This window comes from Microtus oregoni, unplaced genomic scaffold (assembly GCF_018167655.1).
Source record: "Microtus oregoni isolate MIOR12 unplaced genomic scaffold, Mior012 000069F_ref0000032, whole genome shotgun sequence".
In the NCBI taxonomy this organism is placed as follows: domain Eukaryota; kingdom Metazoa; phylum Chordata; class Mammalia; order Rodentia; family Cricetidae; genus Microtus; species Microtus oregoni.
The window spans coordinates 919,871-943,347 of NW_024543976.1; the positions used below are offsets into that span (position 1 = coordinate 919,871).

The following is a 23,477-nucleotide window of genomic DNA, read 5'->3' on the forward strand; positions in this document are numbered from 1 at the left end:
CACACACTACATTGTCTAGGAAAGTCCTTGACAGTAAAGGACTATCCCCCCAAGAACGCCTGGGGTATGGAGGCTGAGAAACACTGGCCTCAGACAGGTGAAAGTGGGCCTGCTTTATCTCTACCGTGGGCTCCAGGTGGAAACGCCAGTCTCTGTAGCAAGAAGAGGTTTGATGCAGGGCGTGGAAGCATTCATAGTAGTATTGGGGGAGAACTTCTGACCAGTTATTTCTCTGCTTTTTTTTATTTTAAATCAAGAGTGACTGGAAGGAGGAGGTGGAAATATTGTCAGAGCTAGAGAGTGGAGAGGTACGTTGTGAGACTGTCCAGACTCGGCAGGCCATTCCACTCACGAGCTTACGCCCACAGTGGCTATCTGTACGAGACCTGCTCAGGATTGCGCTCATTCGTAATCTAGCACAGATGGGAGAGAGGTTCCTGAGGCCCCACCCCTCCCGGAGGAGTAATTGGCAGTTCAAACTAGCGGTTCCTAGGGCAGAGGTTGTCACTTTCTTCATTGGTGTAGCCACTAGCGACTGGCTGAATGCAAATAAAGCAAACTGAATTGTGTGGGTCACAAACAAACTAAAACCTTGTGGCAGTAGGACAGGGACTTCTCAGCAAGAAAAGGGGTTCTGTGGGGTTAGGGGGGATTAAAGCACATCAGATACATATGTGGAATAGGTAAAGATACATAAAAGTGTTTTTTAAGGTAAATGGTGGAGCTAGCTATAGAGTAGACTGTTACTGAGCAGTCAATGCAATGAAGTGCTGGTTCTTATTGTAACGTGGAGAAACTGTGGACATTCTGCACTAAGTGAAAGAAACCAGACATAGCTGTGTGAGTCTGTTCTGTAAAATATCCAGAAGAACAGATTACCAGGAATGAAGCGACAGGTCACAGAGGGGTGAGAACAATGGATGGGAAGTCTTTTTGGGGGGCAGAAGAAAACGTCTTAGAGTTGAGAGTTCACTGCTACAGTCTGAGTGTTGTACAGAGCGCTGAGGTGTAGGACAGAGCGCTGAGGTGTTGTACAGAGCGCTGAGGTGTAGGACGGAGCGCTGAGGTGTTGTACAGAGCGCTGAGGTGTAGGACAGAGCGCTGAGGTGTAGGACGGAGCGCTGAGGTGTAGTACAGAGCGCTGAGGTGTAGTACAGAGCGCTGAGGTGTTATACAGAGCGCTGAGGTGTTGTACAGAGCGCTGAGGTGTTGTACAGAGCGCTGAGGTGTAGTACAGAGCGCTGAGGTGTTGTACAGAGCGCTGAGGTGTTGTACAGAGCGCTGAGGTGTTATACAGAGCGCTGAGGTGTTATACAGAGCGCTGAGGTGTAGTACAGAGCGCTGAGGTGTTGTACAGAGCGCTGAGGTGTTGTACAGAGCGCTGAGGTGTTGTACAGAGCGCTGAGGTGTTATACAGAGCGCTGAGGTGTTATACAGAGCGCTGAGGTGTAGTACAGAGCGCTGAGGTGTTGTACAGAGCGCTGAGGTGTTGTACAGAGCGCTGAGGTGTTGTACAGAGCGCTGAGGTGTAGTACAGAGCGCTGAGGTGTTGTACAGAGCGCTGAGGTGTTGTACAGAGCGCTGAGGTGTAGGACGGAGCGCTGAGGTGTTGTACAGAGCGCTGAGGTGTTGTACAGAGCGCTGAGGTGTAGGACGGAGCGCTGAGGTGTAGTACAGAGCGCTGAGGTGTAGTACAGAGCGCTGAGGTGTAGTACAGAGCGCTGAGGTGTTGTACAGTCCGCTGAGGTGTTGGGTTTAACATGGTGACGAGTGTGGCGTATGAATGCTGCTGCCATCCAAGAGAACAAGGACCGAGGAAGCAGTCCCGCTTACTACTGCTCCCACACAGCCCTCCCACCAGGGATCCTGTGAGGCTCAGACCGGCCTAGCTCGCAGTTTCTGTGTGCAGTCTTTCTCCCAGAACTTTTGGAGGAAGGGCGTGTGTGGTGAGCTTCTCCTGGCCTCTGACAGGGGCAAGGAGCAGAGACCCTTGGTCTGCCTTGCTTTGCGCTGTCAGACTCCAGAGCCGGGTAGGACACAAGTGTGCTTTTCCTCCGCACTTTCGGTTTTGCATTTCCCGGCAGCTGATTGATTTAAGATGCTTGTTAAGGGGTCATTGCCTTAGTTTCCCTCCTTCCCGCTTGCTGTGCTCTATCCTGCAGCCTGCTCTATCTAAACAGTGTGCCTACAGGAGGGACAGAGCTGTGTGGTGACATTGAAGACAGCCTAGTGGCGTGTAGCGGGAAAGAAAGCAGAGGACTAAGGAGCAATTTAGCTTTGGAATAATTTCCTATGTGCCTGACCGGAGAGACGGGTACAGGCGAAAGAGTGAGCGCAGTCCCACTAGAGTGTTAAAACTAAAGGGAAACCCTGTCCAGGTGACAGAATTCACTCGGTGGGAGAGTGTGTTGAGTCTGTGCTTTATGCACTGAGTTCTAAAAACAATACTGTAAGGTAGAACACTGAACTTTAATTTTAGCAAAAATACTTAGAGACTTAATCTTTGGAAAGTCTGACTGTGTGTACTTATTCATAAAGCCCTGGCGCTTGCAGGTCCTTTGGCCTCTGAACCATTTTAGGTTTCTAGAATTCTGTGTCTCTGTCCCTGAAGAATTGGGTCTTTGTTCAAGACCGACAGGATAATAGAGAAGTTTTGAGTTCAGTTAATGCCAACTTCAGGGCTGGAGCCTAAAGACAAGGGTCAGTGAAGAAGTGGAGGCCCTCTGTGTCTCCAAGGAGATAGCCCTGTGATGGCAGCAAAGGGCCTCTGGGTTCCAGAGCAAATGAAAGTGTGGCCAATGAACTGTTTTTTCTTATGCAGGAAGCCAAAAACCGGCATCTTAATGTTAAACATGGGGGGCCCTGAGACCCTTGGAGATGTTCAGGACTTTCTTCAAAGACTCTTCTTGGACCGAGACCTCATGACACTTCCCATTCAAAAGTAAGATATACTGCGTAAACAGAACGTATGTTCTGTATCTTCTGCATTGCTCTGGCCATGGGCATGGCAACACTGCTGTCTTCTCTGTTGGAAGGGAGAAGGAAGTGGTGTGTCAACACCTGCAGGGGAAGAGGCAGGCAGTGAGCTTGAGCCCTCTCCTCCCCAGAGCCCTGGGAATCGTGGCTGTCTGAGCACAGCCGAAGTCACTTTAAAGTTTCCAAGGTTTTTAAAGCTGTGTTTGTGCTTGGCGTTCACCTCAGCTGGTTGCTCTCTTGTACTTGAGGGTGGGTTATGGCTTCTCACCTCTTCCTTTTATTCTTATCTCCCTACTCCTTTTTGATAGTTTTCTCTCAAAAGATATTTTGTAATGAAAAATTAATACATGCATATGACTAAATGCGAATAATGTATTTACACTAAAAAGCAAATGTCCCTATCACCTTGAATTCCAGCCCCAGCTAGCCAGATGTCAGTGTTGTTCTATTTGAAGCAATGCATGCATATGTGCGTGTATATCCACCTGTATATATGTCCCATTTCGTTATACAGATGTGAATGTACTAATGCACCTTACTTGGCCCTTTGTCATTTTTGTTAAAGTATTTTGTTTCATAGCATATTATATAGATCTGCCTCATTTTCTTCATGACTGTTGAGAATTGCAAAACGATTACTTAACTTATACTTCATTGGTAGACATTGCTTACAGTGTAGCAGTAAAACCTGTTTTGGGTACCTCACAGCCCACATATGCAGCCATAACAGGATTAACCCTCATTTTGTTAAATTAAGAGCAATGCGGACTGTGGAGATGTCTCAAAGTTCAGTCCCTGGAATCTATGTCTTTTGTTTTGGTTTGGTTTTTTACAAAAAGCTAGCTGTAAGCCCAGCACTGGGGAGGTGGAAACACCCAGATCCTTGGGACAGAATGACCAGCCAACCCAGCTTGCTTTGTGAGTCCCAGGCCAGGGAGAGACCCTGTCTTTAAAAGCTGGTTGGCAGAAGAACGATCTCCAAGGTCATTCTGTGGTTTACATGCAATCAAGCACATATGTGTGCACACATATCTGCACCCAAATACACACATGCCTCCCAACACAAGCACACACACACACACACACACACATTAAGAGCAATGTATGACACTGAGAATGTAGCTGTGGCAGAGAAGAAATTATGCTGAAAGGTATTTCAGCTTCGGATTCATAGACTCATTTTGTTTGATGCCTTGCTAGTCAGGTCCCAGGATCCCCTCGCTTTGTCTTTACTCTGTTGTCTTGGAATATTACTCACTCACTTGCCTGCTGAGAAATGACTGAAGTGTTTATTCCCAAATGATCTATGTTCATTTTTTCTCACTGTTTGGTGGTGTGCCACCGATGTTGGTGAGCGACTGTAAGTGGGTGTCTTTGCAGAGTCCTTCCAAAGCATCCCAGCCACATCCCAGCCACAGCAGCACAGTCGCCTCTGCCTTGGCTTAAAGAGAGCGCATGGCAGGTGACAAAGTGTTCTAAGGGCACTTTGAGGGTAGAAGGCACTGTCTTTGCAATTATAGATAAACTTACCTTAGCCCTAGCACAGAGTGTACCTGGGTGTTCATGGAACTAAATACATTTCTCTGTGCAATAGTGAGAGAGTTTTTAAAAAGATTTTATTTTAAGCTGAATGGTGGTGACCCCCACCTTTAATTCCAGCACTTGGATAACAGAAGCAGGCAGATCTCTGTGAGTTTGAGATCACCCTGGCTTATGGAGCAAGTTCCAGGATAGCCAGAGCTACACCCAGAGAAACCCTATCTCAGAAAAAAAAAAGATTTTATTTTAAGTTTGTATTTAAGTGTGTGTCTGGGCATGTGTGGGCACAGGGGCTGAGGAATCTGGAGGAGGGCTGTAGAAGTTATAGATGGTTGTGAGCTGCCTAACATGGGTGTTGGGACAGAACTCAAGTCCTCTGCTAGAGCAGTACATGGTCTTAACTGCTAAGCCATCTTTCCAGTCCAGTAGTGAGGTTTTGATGCCCAGGAATTTTGGAATTTAATCCCTGAGGTCTCTGTTTGATACTACGCTTTCTCATCTCTTCACTCCAGTTCTGTCGCTGTTGAGAGATGTTTCTTGTAATATATAATAGCATCTGTGGTTGTTTTAGGAGAGGAAGTAAGAGCCATGTATTATTTTCTAGAGATCTTTAAGATTGTACCCAATATGTAATAGATGTGTCAAAAACTGTTGTTTGAGTCTTAGTCTTTACATTGCTCCACTGAAACCCTTTTCATCACACGAATTTCTTTTTTATATTTTATTTAGCGTAGTGTGGGTGTGTACATGCCACGGATGGACCCATATGACAGAAGAGAGCCATTCAACTCCTGCCAGTTGTCCTCTGACCATCATATTTGTGCCAGAGTGCATACACACATGTACATTTGCATACACACACACACACACGCACACACACTAAATAGTAAGCATAACAAAAACTTTAAAAAAGAGCCCTGTGTGAGTTAGACTTGGTGATGCAAGAAACTGGAGAAACAGTATCCAGGGCCAGGCTCAGCAACATTGTGAGTTCAAGGGTAGTCGACATCACATGGTGAGAGTCAGTCTCAAAATTAAAACCAAATCACGATGGTCCTGGACTTCAGCTCAATGGCAGAATCCTTGACTATTATGGATGAGGACACTGATTCAGTCCCCAGCGTCATGAAACCAGTGTACACTTCCTGTGCTTTCTCTCCTAATTCTTGTTAGGTACAGAGTCAGCACACAGGTGGTAGTTAGCAGCATCCAGGTCAGGGGTGTCAGGTACGCAGGATGTGCAGGGTGTGTTCCTCGAACACTTGTGGAGTGCAGAGGTGAACTCTCACGACAGTATTCCTAAAGACAAGTTCTATTAGGCTCTTTAAATTTTCCTCTCTCTTCTTTATCGGGTAGAAAATGTATCTCGGATTACAAAGGTCGAATAAAAGCCACTTACCTATATGTTCAATGATTTAGTAAGCTGGCACCATTCATCGCCAAACGCCGAACCCCCAAAATTCAAGAACAGTATCGCAGGATTGGAGGTGGATCCCCCATCAAGATGTGGACTTCCAAGCAAGGAGAAGGCATGGTGAAGCTGCTGGATGAGCTGTCCCCTGACACAGGTGTGTATTCTCATTACTACAGTGCCAGGTTTGCTAAAGTAGAAATTCAGAGTCAGGCGTGGTGGTGCACGCCTGTAATCCCAGCATGCAGGATGCAGAGGCAGGATGATTCTTTACATCAGCAATGTGTGTGTGTGTGCGTGTGTGTTATGTGGTGCATGTGTGCATGTTTGTAACTGTGGGAACACGTGTATGTGCATGTGGAGACCCAAAGTTAGTATGTTTGGTGTCTTCCTCGATTTCTTTCCATTTTATATGCTGAGGCAGGGTCTTTCAGTTTTACCCAGAGCTCACCAATCCAGTTAGTCTAAGCTAGCCGGTTTCCCCCGGGATCTCTTACCTCTGCCTCCTACATACTGGTGACTTCCTGACTTGCCCAGCTTTTTATGTGGTTACCAGGGCTCTGAACTCCAGTTGTCATGTGTGTACTGCAAATCCTTTTTCTACTGATCCATTCCCCTGGTCTAGTACTAGCAACTATTGATTTGTGAGTTTCTATAATATATATACTACATGGTCATTTAACTACTGAGTTCTTATGATACTATCCTCCAACTGTAGACCCTTTTAAAATTACTGCCAATGTTACAAATACACCAAAAAGTTGGAAAGTGTTTCAAAAGGAAGTTGAGGTGAAGTTGAGCTAGATTGTAAAGAAGAAGCTACACTCCATACACAGAAGATGGGTAAGGCTGTTGCAATGGCCCTTTCTTCTAGTTGGATAGTAATTAGATGAGCATTTAGAAAAGGAGCTAGCCTGTAACTCAAAGTGTGAGTCCCTGAGCAATCTTTCGCCCTGCTTTCGGCTCCACGCTGCCACCACTGTGAGGCTGTGAGTTGCCGTGTTGGCCTAACTCCGATGGCGCACACCTGGTAACTGTGAGAACCTCTCCATAGACCGAGACACTAACTGCGGGAATGAGCTACAGGTGCCACATTCATTCCCATCAAAGGTGCACTTGTTTGCAGGATACGTAGTTTCGTATAATACTCAAGCATGGAGGCAGAGGCAGGCGGATCTCTGTGAGTTCGAGACCAGCCTGGTCTACAAGAGCTAGTTCCAGGCAGGCTCCAAAACCACAGAGAAACCTTGTCTCGAAAAAACCAAAAAAAAAAAAAAAAAAAAAAAAGCATGGGCCAGTGTGAGTGTCCTAGTTTGCTTCCTATCGCTGTGATACCATGCTGACCAGAAGCAGCTTGGGGAGGAAAGGGTTTATTTCATTTTGTATTTCCCTCTAAAATCCATCACTGAGGGAAGCCAAGGTAAGAATTCAAGCAGGCAGCGATTGAAGCAGAGACTACGGAGGAATGCTGCTTCCCTGTTGGTTCTCCGTGGCTTGCCCAGCCTGCTTTCTTTTTTTTTTTTAATTTATTTATTTGCTATGTATACATGACATTCTGCCTCCATGTATGCCTGCAGGCCAGAAGAGGGCGCCAGATCTCATTACAGATGGTTGTGAGCCACCATGTGGTTGCTGGGAATTGAACTCAGGACCTCTGGAAGAGCAGGCAATGCTCTTAACCACTGAGCCATATCTCCAGCCCCCCCCCAGCTTGCTTTCATAGACCATCCAGGACCTCCTGCCCAGGGTCACTGTCAGTAGTGAGCTTGGCCATCCCATATCAATCAACCATCAAGAAAATGGCCACCAGTGGGCGTGGGCCTATGGGAGATTGCCAAATTGCGCAGTGGGCCAGCCCTGCGCAGCGGGCTGGAGTAGTAGCTCAACTGCGTGGGGCAAGAGGAGGGTGGCAGTGGCATGGGCTCAGACTACATTAGGTGCTAAACTGTAGTAGTGCCAAAGACTTCTGCAATAGCCCGGAATGGAGTATAACAAAGGTTTATTTATTTGGGGATAAATTCACAGTAAGATGCAGTCTTCTGCGTGTGCTGGGAACTGGGAACCCAGCCCAGCAGAGAAAACCACCCTCCCACCTCTCGCACTTTTTGTCTGTATTTATAGTACATGAGAGCATGTCCAAAGTGGGCCAGTATCTGAAAGGTTATTGAGAAATTTGAAACAGGGTCTCACTATGTTTCTCTGGCTGTCCCAGAACTATATCTATATCTATATCTATATCTATATCTATATCTATATCTATATCTATATCTATATCTATATCTTTATATCTATATCTATATCTTTATATCTATATCTATATATCTATATCTATATATCTATATATCTATATCTATATCTATATTTACCAGTCTGGCCTCAAACTCACAGAGATCCTCCTTCTGAGGGCTGGGATTAAATAAGGCTGTGCCACCTTGTCCAGGTAGGTACTAGTTGTTTTTTGTTTTTTTTGTTTTTATTTTTCCCCTTCCTGATGTTTCTTTAGTCTTTTTATGCCTGGTGAGAACAGATAACTAAGAATAAAAGCCTGCACTTTAAAGATTAAACATTAATAAAAGGTAGGAAGGTAGGACCGCTGATCTCAGAATAACTGAGTGCCCTGTTGCCTGCTAAAAGATGGACAAGATGCCAGGAATACCCTAACTTGCTCACTGTAGCAGCATTGTAGAAAATTAGGTTAGTCGTTCATTGTTCTGGCCATTACATTATGTTTGGTGACTCTGAGGAATCTATATAAAGATTAATACCTTCTCCTTCCCACTTGTGCTTCCTAATAGCACCTCACAAATACTATATTGGATTCCGGTACGTCCATCCTTTGACAGAAGAAGCAATCGAAGAGATGGAGAGAGATAGCCTAGAAAGGGCCATTGCTTTCACACAGTACCCACAGTTCAGCTGCTCCACCACAGGTAAGGACAACTCGAAGGTGTCTATAGCCCTGGCAGAGCTAGCCCAGAAGTCTGAGTATTGAAGGGATTTGCAATTTGAATGGCAGATCTGGTCAAGTGTCTTCTTGACACTTAAGAGTTCAGGTCAGTCACTTTGAAATCGTACGCTTCGTGTGCTTCTGGAATTATTGGTCTGTCTGCTGAGGTTACAAATGGTGGCTGGAAGGTGTGGCTATGCTTGGGTGCTGCTTTAATACAGTTGCTTAAAAGAGCAACAATGAACCTTAATCACTTTCTAGGCTTGTATCTTAACCTTATTTTTATGTCTACCATGAAATTCTTATTAAGGGAGTAAAGTGGATGACTGTTCTCATTTTGAAAGCAGAAGTATCCATATGGAAATGTGGAAATACTGCTATTTTATTTTTGTGTCTATCTTCAGTTATGGGTTAGTTACTGGTTAACTTAAAATCTATCCTGTCCAGTTGGGGTGGCTCACACCTCTAATCCCAGGCAGAGGCAGGCTGTATTTGAGACTAGTTTGATCCATAGAGTGAGTTCCAGGCCAGCCAAGGTTACATGGTAAAAGCCTATCACAAAAAATAAACAAACAAATAAACAAAAACAAAACAAAAAACCCAAAAAACTAACAGCCAAAACCAAAACACAACAACAAACAAAAACAATAAAAACTAACATGAGGGGCTCAAATGAACATTTTACAGAATTTCTGTGTTCTTGGTTTTTGGAATGTATTACTCTTTGCTGTTCTCTGCACGTTTGACTGAAGATGAAACATAAGTTTGAAAAACTGTATATTCTTTCTTTCTTTGCTTGCTTTTTGCTTTTTTGAGCCAGGTCTCACTCACTATGTAGAGGCTAACCTTGAACTCATGAGATCTGTCTGCCTCTGCCTTCTGAATGCTGAGATCAAAGGCATGTACCACCATACCTTGCTAGGAAGCTGTTTTTGGCTACATTTCTTGTGTCTAGATCCCTCCCCCTTTTAAACTTTTGTAGGTTTTATTTGGATGTACACCTACCACGTTGGAGTGCCATATGTAGGTGGTGGTGTTTCCCCCTTCCTGATTACCCTCTCCCAAATATACATATAGAAGCTTATATAAATTACAAATGCTTGGCCAATAGCTCCGGCTTATTACTAACTAGCTCTTATAATTTAACCCATTTCTATCAATCCATGTAGTGCCCCAAGGTTCATGGCCTTTAGCTCTATTCCATTATGTGTGTCTGACTCGTTGTACATCTGGCTGGTGACTCCTTTGACTCTGCTCTTTCTCTTCCCATCCTTTTTGGTTTGGCTTTCCTGCTTAACCATATCCTGCCCAGCTACTGGTTAGTTAGCTTCTTGATTAAACCATCAGAGCATAATTTACACAGAGTACAGAAGGATTTTTTCACAGCACTTGATTATAGGTAAAGCTTTATTATTACCCACAAGTATATTTGTATTCTCTCAAGGACTTGGATCAGTGCATTTATATTCCCAGTTTGCCTTTGAATATTAGTGTTATTATGCCTATAAGGAAAAACAAAAGGCTATGGAGGAAACATTCCAAGTGTCGTGTGCCTTAATTGGTGAGGCACACAGACTGTGTGCGTGCATGCATGTGTGTGTGTGTGTGTGTGTGTGTGTGTGTATAAAGTGAGAGAGAGCACCTGTTAAAATGCCCAATCTTGCTCATACACCCAGAAATCTGAACTGTGATTTACTGTGGGAACCTACAGTTTTAAAATATCTAGTAATGTATTATTGGAGAATGAGTCAGATCTTAGAATTTTCAAGGCATATTTTTATCTTGCTTTGACAATGACCCTTGACTTGGAGCTGTCTGCTCTCCACAGTTCGTAAGTTGCAGTTGTTACTTGTGTGGCTGCAGATGCGCTCTGCCCACAGATGGTTCCCGCGGTGTGGCCAGGGCTCAGGGCACAAGCAGCCTTTCTCTAGTGCGTCTCATGTGTAAGGACTAAACATCTGTACTTCTGAGCTATGAATATTTTAGGAAACATTTATTCTTGGAGGCCAATAGTCTCCTTTTGCCTCTTGTCCTTTGAACAGACACGTGTGTCCTATGTATTTCTCATGGCATCTTTCTCCCTTCTGTCTCCCCCTTCTTAATTACTTCTTCCAGTAGTGCATTGACTGTTGTCCAGTGACAGGAGCGAGCTGACATGGCCGTGTGGCTCCCAGAAGCCCCTTTGTAGGTCAGAAACCGATGCCCAGAAGCGCAGCGAGAGCTGCAGTGTGAATACGATGAGATGCTTTGATTTCTTTGGAAATTATTTTTGTCCCTCAAATTTAGATTCTCTTACATCACTGTTTCTACTCATTGAATTAAGCCCGTTGGTTTTTTCTTTTTTAATGCAAGTTGAATCTTAGCCTGAACAAATAATTTAAGTTAAACTGTGGCTCTGTCCTGAGTAAGCTTTTTAAAGTGGCAGCTTAACTATGATTCCTGTGGTAAGGAGCCCAGGACACTGGCGATAGGCAGCACTCAGGGGTGGTGGAACTTGCTTTGTGTGACACTGAGTAAGAAGCCCCTGTTAGGGTTGGTTTGTAGACTTTCTGGTTTGACCCCAGCGTCAGCGTCCCTGGTCAGGGTGCCAGCCCTCTCCTGGACTTCGGTTGTCATCATAGTCCCCTTTCACACAGAAACACAGCTCTTGTTAGGTTACCTGCCAGAGTGCAGCGTCTGTTTCCTTCCTTCCAGGGAATGGTACATTTTGTAAAAATTGATTAAATGTGGGCTTTTCGACCCCTTGCTAGGCGGCTTGCCCTGTGAGTGCGCCTTTAGAAAGGGTGGCTCTGAAGCTTTCAATTGAGAAATAGTTAACTTGTAATACTGACTGGAAATGTCCAAAATGCTCTAGATATGGAATTATGCATATTCTAACCCGAAAACTTTGTAAAATGCAGCAGCTCTAACGGAAAATGCCAGGAAATCGCTGCGAGAGGACACAAAGCAGCATCAGCATGCTGGGATAACAGCCCACTTGTGTCTTTCTTCCTCACCCCCTACACTGCCTGTAATGGGGCTGATTCTGGTCATAATGGGAGCGCTTTTCTTCACATGCTCTCAATTTTAAGACTTGGTCCCTGCAAAGTCACAATAGCTGGCGTCTCGTAAACTCCCAGCCGCACATCTCTCCGTGGAAATGGCCTCAATAGTCTTTGAAGGTCTGTTGAAATTGATTGCTCTTTAGTGATCTTCATCTGCAGGGTAGTTAAATCTATATGCATTTTAGAGTATTGAAAAGATCGTAATTAGACTGGGTTTCTGTATAGACACAGCTGCCTACTCTGGACTTACAATTATTGCCCTTACTAGTCTGTTGTATTTTTTACCACAATCAAGTGTGTCTACTAAATGGCTCCCTTGTATTTTAGGCAGCAGCTTAAATGCCATTTACAGATACTATAACGAGATGGGACGGAAGCCCACCATGAAGTGGAGCACAATTGACAGGTGGCCCACGCATCCCCTCCTCATCCAGGTGTGTATGCCCGCCCGCCAGCAGCCTCTGTCCTCACAGCCTCTAGTGCGAGTCAGCTCTGCTCTGCTTGAGGTGGTTTCTGACCCTGCTGGTCGCTTGCTTACCTTCCATGCTGGGAGTTAAAGCCACACCTTTAGACTTTTTACTTGTCATGAAAAGTGATGCTAAATTTAAGGCTAAGATGGTGAGACTCTTGTCTCTGCAGATTATACATTGATACCATTGTTATATTTTGAGTTTTGTATTTTTCAGTGACCAAAAGAGCATTAATGATTATATCAATACACAGTATTTCCATTAACTTACATACTTAGATTGGATGACCAACAAATTTAAATCCTTTAAAATATCAAAAGATTAAAAAGTACAGACAGTAGAGATGCATATTCAGACCCAGGAAAGTAAACATTTCAGTGGGGGAAGTCGCATAGATCAAAAGAAAATGCTCATTTATCCTGTACACTTATCTTTGTAACATTTTGTCAATGACTACTTTATTTTAGAAGAATCAGTTAAAAATTACAATTATAAATTCAATAGTTTTGAATTGGTATTATTTTATTCTTTAAAAAAAACCATGAGTGAAGTTGGTTTTTAAAAAGTCCTGAGTCATTCAGATAGAGTGTGTAGAGTCTGTAGAAGTTTCTGCTTTTGCGCTATTTTAGGTCGAGAAATATAGAAGTGGTTTGGACTATAGTTTGATTTATTTTATATTCCTTGACTATTCTGTAATGGGGCAAAATACCTGCAAAGAGCGGCAGCACTTCACACCTGTGACCACTAGATGGTGCTAGACGGCATTAAAATCAGGCCGGCTTTCCCCAGAGCGGTGTCCTGTGGGTAGGGAAAGGGTTAACACTTGTGTTGGAGTAGAAACTAGAAAGCGGTCCCCTAGGGATGGGTGTCGCTGTGGGCTGTGTGTGTGTCCAGCGGTCGTCCTTCTCCCAGGTCCAGCCAGGGGTACTGGAGTGCCTAAGGCCCCGACCGCTGCTGCGGCTGGGAAGGAGGGGGTATTTCAGGTCTCCACTGACATGTGGCACGGGAAGAGGGGTCTGCACAGCATCTGCCTGCCCTGATCGAGGGAGTAATTAGATTTGCATTAAAATTCAGCCCTTTGAAAAGGGGGAAGCAGAAAGATGGAAAGGTCTCTTAACCGAGGAAGTCTCTGTTCATAAAATGAAAGGGAATTTTAGAGGCATTTATCTGCCCTCCTGGATGGTGTGATTGAAGGCTCTGAGAGGCGGTGCTGCTTTCATTCTGCACGGGGGCTGTGCACAGAAAATCCTGCAGATGGGTTTAGGTGATTTAAGTAGCACTTCTATTTGTCCGTGCCGCTTGAGTTTTGAAGATGGCTTAGTGACTCTCGCAAGCCCCAAGGAACTGTGTTCTTACTTGCAATTTTACAAGCCCAGGAAAGGGAAGGAAGGGGGGACAAACCCCTAAAAATCTAGTCTCAATGCAACTAAAACCATGGCCTTAAATCCACATTTCTGCATGTTAGCAGCACTACCTACTCAAAATAGCCATAGTATTACCATTTCTTTAATACCGCTCTTTATGTGGCCGCTGGAGTAGTTGCGGTAAATGTATATTCCAGGCTCCTACGTAAACTTTACAGTGGCTACTTTATGTAGGCTGTTCTCTAAAAATAATCCTGAGAAGGCCTGCTCTCTAAACATTATGAACACTATAAAAACACGGCTTTTGTTTGTACCAAATATTGTCACACTTACAATATGGATATGAGGGAAAAGGGGAGAGAGGCAAACAGTATTAGATACTGTTTCTAGGTATCATTTTGTAGCGTATTTGCTTACCAAATTTGTGAGTTCTGGAATGGTAAATATCTCAGTATTCTTAGGGACTGGTTTGGAACCTACAGTACATCAGCTCCTAGCTGCTGTGATTCTGTCGAGTTGTTCTTTAAATTTTATTTGTACATGCAAAGTAATTGCAAGAGTAATAGTTAGAAGGATTATGTGACGGGAGAGAAGGCTCCCTGGTTAAGCGCACATACCACTACTCCAGTTCCGTTCCCAGCACCCTCCTCAGGTGGCTCTCAGCCGCTGCAGCTCCAGCTCCAGGGGATCTGGATGTTCTTCTCTGGATCTGCCGGCATCCTCACACACACGCACATATGCTGCCCCATACACAAATATACATAATTAAAAATAAAGTAAAGGCAGGAGAGATGGCTCTGTGGTTTAGAGCACTGGCTGCTCTTGCATAGGACTCACAGTCTGAGTTCCAGTACCCACATGGGCAGCTCACAACCATTAGTAACTCCAGTCCCAGGGGATCTGATGGCCTCCTCTGGATTCCATGTACCAAGTATTCACGTGGTGCACAGCCATACATGCAGATGAATGCACAAAGTAAGTAAAATCTTTTAAAAATTATATAATTAATTGCTGTCTATTCTTTACCCATATTCATGTGTTAACATTTGTTTCATTTAACCTATCATTTACATGCTCTCTGTATGTGTATATATATATATATATATGTTCACATATATTTTTTTCTGAAGTGCCTAAGAACAGATAAACACACACACCTACACACCTTAAGATCAGGGCTGTTCTTTTAAGATAACCACAATACGTAAGTCCACCGCAGTTTGTTTTAACACTTGATATTCAACTCCTGTCTAGTTTCCCGTCACATTCCAGTTTTCTCAGTTGACCGACTTCTGTCTCTTGGTACATTTTCCTTATGAAGCAAATGGCCAGGAATGATTCAAGTGTAAGATGAAAGAAAGCCCTTTGAGATCTGGTGTTTCAGCACCTACCCATGAGACTCAGCAAGTGCCAAGGAGAAGCGAGAGGGAGCCGGTCTGGCGGACAGAGGTCTGAAGGCAGCAGGACCTGGATTCTAGTCCGCGTTCACACATATGGCTGGGCAGCCCTCCCATGACCACATCTTGTCCCCCTCTGCGTATTTAATGGGGCTGTACAGCCTGTCATCCGTCAAGAAGCTTGTGAGGAGGATTGCTTTGGTGCAGACCCTGGACTCGTATGAAAGATGTCATAAAAAATAGACGAGTATTTTCTAATTTCTCTCCTATTTCTGGCTAATGTGTTTTAGTGTGATAAGCCCAAGAGCCAAAGTAAGGAAGATTTAGAAAGACCCCGTAAGCTGTTTTCCTGCTAACAGAGCAAATGTGAGATCTTAAAACAACTTCTCCTCCCATCTGTGTTTCCTTCCCATCTGGAAGTGTGCCCTGCTCTTCCCGAGGGGAAGCAACCTCGGCATTCGTTTGCAGAGAGCCATTAGTGAGCGTTAGAAGTTTCCCATCAAATTCCCTAGGCCCCTAAACCATTGCCATCCATTCTGAAGCCGAACCAAATCAAAGAGACTGTACTGTTTGCATTTTTTTCAAAAAGAGGTAGAGTTCCAGATTTGGAAGATTACCCTGAGATATTTGGTATCGTTCTCATTTTTGAGATGCTTCCTTCTTCCCTCCTTTCCCTTCTCACTGCCTTCTCCCTCATTCTGGGGCTTCCTACAGTGCTTTGCAGACCACATTCTGAAAGAACTGGACCATTTTCCACGGGAGAAGAGAAGCGAGGTGGTCATTCTGTTTTCTGCCCACTCCCTGCCAATGTCTGTAAGTAAGAACGTTTTGTTAGGTGACCTAGCAGTAAAAGATAGGGTTGTTTTACTTTCTAAGTGTGTAAAATGGACCTGGCTCCATTTTGCCCTCAACTCAGTGCAAGAATGAATTCTAAAATCCCAGCCGTAGCTTGCTCATAGATTCATTTTCTGAAACCTCCCATAATTAATTCGATGCACAATATTACAAACAGATCTCTTATTAATAGCCATTAATGTTAGCTGGAAGGTTCATTCATATGTAAGGATTTCCATCAAGTGTATCCGCTAAGCCTTGTGCTTTTGCCTGCTGTGTGGAAGGAGAACAATGTGCAGTTTCTGTACGCAGAACTGTGTAGCCAGCTCCATTCCCACTAAACCCAATTCTCTCTTCAAAACTTAGCAGAGGCCTGTGCTTTCTAGGGAGCCAATCTGGTTTCGAATTCATTAACACCAGGGACCACAGTGTGACCAGAGAATACACAGCACAGAGCTTGTGACCCTTGGCTCATCATATTATAGCAGGTTGTTCACTGAAATGTCACCTCCTCTGCCATGGCGGTTGCATTTCAGGAAACATGGCAATACCAGGCTAGTAGGGTGTTTGAAAGATCTTGGACTCAGTGCCCAGTTTCATCTGTTCAGAACTAAGATCCTGTCCCACGAACACCATTTTCCGTGCCATAGAGGTGGGAGATTACATTTGCCATTGGTCTGAACCACATGAATAACGGCACCAACCAACGTAGGTGGAGGGTACCATGTTGTTCCTGGATGATCACCGGAGTCAAGCCCTGTGTCCCTCACTTGCAAGATGCAGCCACGACATCAGTGACAAGTGGCTTTAAGGGAAATCGCTCCCTTTGGAAGCCTGTCTCTTTCGTTTCTGTGGCATCACAACTCCTTTTCAGTGTCATGCAAAGCCTTTCAAGGATCCATTCTAGGTACCAGAGGGAAGCTCCAGAGAGGGCAGACGAATGCTTACACTGGAACATCCCAGGAGCCGCCTCACAGTGGATCCTGCCTGTAGCAGTTATTGTTATATGGTGCCAAAGGCAGCTTTGTATTTCTTTCATCCTTCTACATTTATGTTTCTAATGATAGTATGGCCACCAGTAATATCATAATGTATTTTCTTAGTTATTCCATTTCCTCAGTACAGTATTTATCGGGCACTTATTATATATATCAGATGTGGGGATGATGTAAACAGGCAAAACCTTTGTTCATGTACAGTAACAGGGAAAGATAATTAACATAATATGAAGGAAAATACCATGGTGGAGCAGGCGGTAATAAACACCATAAAGCAGAGGGCTGGAGTTAGGGAGTCAGTGTCCCACGAAGGATGAAAAGAGTTAGAATAAAAATGTGTGCTGAATATCTTCAAAGGTTTCTAGTAGGCTTTCCCGTTGGGAGCGCACGCCTCACTGCTCACAGTCATCCTGCTGCTGTCAGCTGTCAAGGAAGGGAAGAGAGATACTGAGTAGAAGACATAGATAGTATCGGTTCATAGCTGAACCAGTAGACCTTGTCCATCTTCTACAAACGGCATCTTCTTTGGGATCTTGTAGCTACCAAATTCCTTTGCCAATGAATAGCGGAACCAAAGAACTTTCCCAACAGTACTCAGATTCGATTGTCATTAGTATTCAGGGGACAGCAAGGAGGGGGTGTGGTTCATGCTCATCTTGTCTCTGCACTACCAGCGGTTCTTGGCACCCTTCACCGCGTTGGTGATGCATGTTACTCTGTCTCCACTGCAGGTTGTCAACAGAGGGGACCCCTATCCCCAAGAAGTAGGTGCCACTGTCCACAAAGTCATGGAAGAGCTGGGCTACCCGAACCCCTACCGGCTGGTATGGCAATCCAAGGTAGGTACCTTTCATACATTTTTAGACTATCGTCTCTTGAAAATATGCTTTATCATTTATTTATAAATGGGAATTTGAGCTCTTCCAAGCCAGCAAGCTGTTCTGTAAGTCAACTGCTCACTGTAGATAGAAGGGTGAATTGAGCCACCGGGGAGTTCCATCAGCTAATATCTGACTTTTAGCATTAGTGGAAGAAACTGTTTATTTGTACCATTGGCCTCTAGAAGGATTCAAGCTTCAGTGTGAAAATGACTCAAGCCCATTCAAGGAGGTGTAGGAGGGGCTCTCACCTGGATGGACACGTGTGTGCTCTGTGTGTGTTGGGGGTGGGGGCCGTGGCGGTAATATGTTATTGACCGTGTCTGCATTGGTCCTCCTTTCTCACAGGTTGGCCCAGTACCCTGGTTGGGTCCTCAAACAGATGAAGCTATCAAAGGGCTTTGTGAGAGGGGGAGGAAGAATATCCTTTTGGTCCCAATAGCGTTTACCAGTGATCATATTGAGACGCTTTATGAACTGGATATTGAGTATTCCCAAGTGTTGGCCAAGAAGGTGAGTGTACCCATATGGCTTCTTAGTCCCGCCATGATGTTTTAACAGGACGTTTTCTCTTCAGTTATCAATTTATAAAAATTACTGTTATGGGAATGGGTGTGGTGTAACAGTCCTTTAATCCCAGCGCTAGAAGACAGAGGCAAGCAGATCTCTGTGAATTCAAGGCCAGTCTTCTACTTAGTGAGCTCCAGGCCAACCAAAGCTACATAGAGAGACCATCTTAAAAAAGCAAACAAAGGAAGCAGGAAGAGGAGGAAGGGAGGGAGGGAGGGAGGGGTACAGGGAGAAAGAAGAAGGAAGGGAGGGAGGGAAGGGAAGGAGAGGGAGGAAGGAAGGAAAAAAAGAAAAAAAAAACTTTTGATATGTTTGTATGTACTGAGTTCTCATCATTTTGAATGATACTTCATAAATTAATTCTACATCAGCCCTAGAATAGGATGTTTTGCCTTTATTAAACCATGTTGCTCAATATCATTGAAACTAATGCTTTTTTCAGTGTGAGTTACCATGTGAAGTTGGAATCTTCAGTGAAAAGGAATTGCATATCTTACCAGTTCTGAGGGGGATGTTTATTAGTCTGTAATTCATTCCCTGCACTTAGTACTGTTGTGGTTTTTGGGCTGTTACCCTGTTTCTGGTTGGGTTTGAGGACATGTGAGTCCTTGCCATTTCGGAGAGGTACATAGAACAAACTCAGAAGCAGTGTGTGTTGGGATTCCCCTGACCTCTTCTGGGTCTTCACTTCCTTAGCTGTTTGCTAACAGGTTGTGATCAATCTGACTATTGAAATAATAAATACCACTGCTGGCATAAGATGGATGTGGTGTGTCACTCAGGGTGGAGAAAAACTGTTGCTTACCTGTCTTGTAGCTTCTGAGGGCTAGCCTGAAACCTTTGGTGGTTTATTGCTGGGTTTCTGTGGGAAGCTGGAAGCATGGGAACTCAGGAAGTCCTTTTCCCCTCTAATCTTGGGTGAGAACTCATGGCCTTCCCACGTGTGATTGGTGGAAATTTGGCTCCACAGGGCACTACACCCCTTCTGGGACTGGGTGGTGGTGAGGGGCAGAGTGCAGGGTGAGGAGGGGCAGAACCAGAACCAGCTGTCCACCCCTGCAGTTTGTGTGCCTATGCCAGTCACCAGTCAAATACGGATGTTTGAACATAAGGGTTTTTTTATGTGTTGAGTGATGGTTCCTATTCATTTGTATTACAAGCAGTGGCTGTTAATAGTAACCAAGAGGATTTTTAGTGATTGATAAATTAATCCCTGTAGGGAGTAAAGGAAACCATGTAGCTATCATTATTTTGATATGAAAATGTAACATGCTTGTAACAACTAACTTTAAAAGTTTAAAACGTTTTATTCCACAGTGGAAATGACTTTTTTGCCTTTTGCTGATAAAAATAATAAAGTTCTCAGATGGTGCCAAGAAGGTGCTGTCAAGAGTGGGGCTCGCTCAAACTCTGACCCTAAAATAGGCATTTCTGCATTTATGAAATATTATCCATATTTTTGTAATCCTCATTTTCTTTTTGTAAATACATATTTTGGATATAAATGAGTAAATATAATTAAATGCCTATAGCCATTTTTAGCAAATCCTTGATTAATAGTCATGTGAGGTTTTTTAATTTTAACTATCATATGCTATGTCACTATCATAGGCTACGTGACTGTCATATGCTATGCAGCTATGCTTTCACTTTTCCGATGATGTTCTGCGGACAGATTCATTGATGCTGCATCTTCCTAGTTCCCCCCCCCCCCCCATTACTAACACTGCTTATTCTGCTGCCATGGCTGGTTTGTAGAACCTCCTCCATGTTGAGGTCTAGCTGTTTGCTGAATACATTGTGCTTCCCGAGTGGGCGCCTCATTTAAATGCCAGTGTAAAGGATAAAGCAACTGACCATGTCTCAACATGGATGGAGAGAGAAGATCCTAGCTATGGAATAAATCCTATATCGTTCTCCATTATCTGAGAGCAGTTAGCTGTATCTGTTGTTGTTTGTTTGTTTCTGTTGTTTGTTTTGTTTTTTAAGATGGGAAAAGAATGTACTGAACAATACTCAGATTTTTTTCTTAGTTTTTTCTCTGTAAAAGCTTATTTTAAAACCCAGTTCTACCCTGGATTCTATTTAGACTCAGTATGACTTAGAGTCCACAAATTAATTTCCTTCTCTTGGTTCTTACTTGGGATCAAAGCAAGTAGGAAATTTTACTTAATTACAGCAACATTTCCTTAGACAGGGTCGGTACGGTTTGGATTAGAGAGGTGGAATATGAACAAGAATGGTACGTGGACGGGAATCACTCTTGAGAATTCCATCCAGTGTAACTCAAGCATGGTTTGGAATCCCATCACTGTGGGGACCAGAAGAACAGCTTCTGGCAACTGCTCAGCCTGCCCAACCACCCCACGACCCACCTTCACGAGCAGTCTGTGACCATTCAAGGCCAGGCTGCGGCGTTGTGTGCGTGTATTTCTGTGCGTTTGTTCTTTTGTGGCACTTAGTGTCTTAAAAAAAAAAAGAAAGAAAGAAAAAGAAGGAAAGGAAAATAAAATGTGTCTGTGTTTTCTTCCCTTCTCACTTGATTCAGTGTGGAGCTGAAAACATCAGAAGAGCGGAGTCTCTTAATGGAAATCCATTGTTCTCTAAGGTACCGTGGTGTTACAACCATTTTAGTAGAACATAGTGCAGAGTAGTCCTTGGAGAAACTACTGCACGATATTGGTTTTCTCACATATTAGTACATTTGGAGTTCCAATTAATTACAAAACTAAGAGCGAATTCCTTCTCTGCTCCTCCTTTGTCCTTTCGGTAGCCCCAGCCTCCTTATTTTGCCCACCTACTGCTGCCTAGTTTTAGATCTGCTTCTCAGGGGAAAGGAGCAGTGGGTGGGGTAAGAGGGTCCCTTTCTAAAGTCTCCGTTTGGACTCTGCCTAAGCTGACAGTCTCCTGGAAGGACTATATTTTACAGTTCTGGAACTCAGTTGAAAAGAAACCCTAACCAGAGCTGTTTTCCCCAGGATGCACGGAGGGCGTGCACGCGGCCCAGCAGACTTGCACCACTGATGGCCCTGTGCTCTGTCTTGCAGGCCTTGGCTGATTTGGTGTACTCACACATCCAGTCAAACAAGCTGTGCTCCACGCAGCTGACGCTGAGCTGCCCGCTCTGTGTAAATCCCGTCTGCAGGGAGACTAAATCCTTCTTCAGCAGCCAGCAGCTGTGACCCTGCCTGAGGACCCATGGGACTCTCCGAAGCACAACCTCCAGGCGCCTCCAGTGGAGACCGAAGCCACATTAGCCTGTGCACAGCCTTCAGGCACAAACCACGATTTCTTTCTTGCCTTTATTTTGTTTTACTTTATTTTTTGCTTCCCTCTGTGGTCCACGCTGGCCTCCAGTGGACTTCCTGCTCCCATTTCCTGAACGCTAGCATCACAGACACACAAAATTATGTTGCTCGGGGAACAGACTCTGAAATTCTTACTGAGGTTTTTGTCTTCATATACATGCACGGGGAATACTTACACCCCTTTCTGGGGTCAATTTACTCACCTGGAGTGTCTATTGTGACTTTCCAGGAGTGAGCTTTAAGTTTTTATCTTATGAAACTCACACAGATTCTACACTTATTGCCCTAAGCAACTTCCTAACATAGTATGGCAGGTCCCCTCTGTATGCTTCAGTGGTGAGTGAGCCTGCAGCCTCATGGATATAGCTTAAGGGAATGTAGTTAATTTATGAAATACAATTTGTGAAAGAATTGGACTTGGGAGGTAGCTTAGTGATTGTGTGCTTGCCTAGCGTGCATGAGGCTCCTAGTCTGGCCCCCCACACTGCACGCAGATAGCACATTACCTGCTCTTTCCTACCGGAACGCTGGTGAATCAGAGTGGCCACCTAGCATTCAGCCACCGTTCATCATGGTGTCTGTGGAGGAGTCTCATTTTCCTTCCCTGAACCCGAAACAAGTGCATGTCTCAAAAGTGCTCTGAGATTCCCTGGGCACATAGCCTGGTAAACGTGTGGGAATTCAGTCCTTGCTGTGTATGCCTTAGTTTGAGTCCGTGGTACCTCAGAGAAGATGGGACTCTGCTTCCTGTCTCCTAGTTCGGTGCCACCAAGAAACGCTACTGATGGATTTCATCCTCCCCAAGGCCAAGGAGCTCCCTACCGTCACCCTGCTCTCAGTCGAGTGCCTCTATTTTCTGCTCACTTGTTTGAAAATTATTTTATAAAGTTGACTATGTCTGATAACCTGGAGTTTTCTTCATTAATAAGTTTTTATTATGAAATATAGTCATAGAATAGGCCATTTGTAAAACACAGAGGAGAAAATGACCACTCTAATGTAATAGTATCATTTTATTACAGCCTTTTCCTGTGGATATTATATATATGTGTGTGTTTGTATATATATATGTATTGATACTTTGGGAATTCCAGTATATTCCATCTTAGTCACCTTGCTTTCCCCTCCTAACTTGTTCCTGCCTGAATGTATAATGAAGAGTTGTTCTAAAAGTGTGAAAATGATATCAGAGCAGAATCTGATCTTCTGCACTTGGATTTAAATGGATTTTAAAGTCTTTGGGATCCTTGAAGGATTTCTAATAATCACTTTCTCTAAAACTTTGTTCTTCAAAAAGAATATCTCTTTGAGCATTTTTCTTTTTAGATAGAAAAACAGTTCATAAAGTGGAAAATTAGGAGGATGCATAGATAGTCTATACGAGGATTTACTATTAATAAACATCATAGCTTTAGTCTGTTTGATTTGTGCTGTCTTCTAAAGCTGATTCAGAATGACTAACTGTGGGGCGTTCTCTTTGTAATCCAGCAAAGCTTTCTGCTGGCTTGAAGACTGCTTATACCCATAATGACTTTCAAATTTGACTAGCGTCTCCTTTTGTTCCTTCTTTGGCTTTGTCTTCATTAGTAGGTGGTTTCTAGAGAAAGATCAAAGGTCTGGGTACTCTGGGATGTCCCTGTGTCCGTTTCATCACCTTCTGGGGATGAGCCCCCCAGTGAACGGGCATCTCAGGGTGGGCGGCCCCTGTTGGCAGGCTCTGATGCTCACAGCCATTACCCCC

General features: G+C 44.1%; 1 protein-coding gene across 1 annotated transcript in view; it reads left to right on the forward strand.

The window, feature by feature from the left end:
- The window catches only part of LOC121440629 (ferrochelatase, mitochondrial-like), a 33,660-nt gene extending 10,510 nt beyond the window's left edge, over nucleotides 1–23,150 (forward strand). The window contains exons 3-11 of the mRNA XM_041641411.1: nucleotides 2,822–2,941; nucleotides 5,935–6,083; nucleotides 8,722–8,856; nucleotides 12,245–12,351; nucleotides 15,863–15,961; nucleotides 17,712–17,819; nucleotides 18,207–18,371; nucleotides 20,977–21,036; nucleotides 21,476–23,150. Of these exons, the coding sequence (XP_041497345.1) occupies nucleotides 2,822–2,941; nucleotides 5,935–6,083; nucleotides 8,722–8,856; nucleotides 12,245–12,351; nucleotides 15,863–15,961; nucleotides 17,712–17,819; nucleotides 18,207–18,371; nucleotides 20,977–21,036; nucleotides 21,476–21,610 (1,078 nt within the window). The 3' untranslated portion in view covers nucleotides 21,611–23,150. The remainder of the gene's footprint in view (nucleotides 1–2,821; nucleotides 2,942–5,934; nucleotides 6,084–8,721; nucleotides 8,857–12,244; nucleotides 12,352–15,862; nucleotides 15,962–17,711; nucleotides 17,820–18,206; nucleotides 18,372–20,976; nucleotides 21,037–21,475) is intronic.
- Nucleotides 23,151–23,477: the final 327 nt, after the last annotated feature.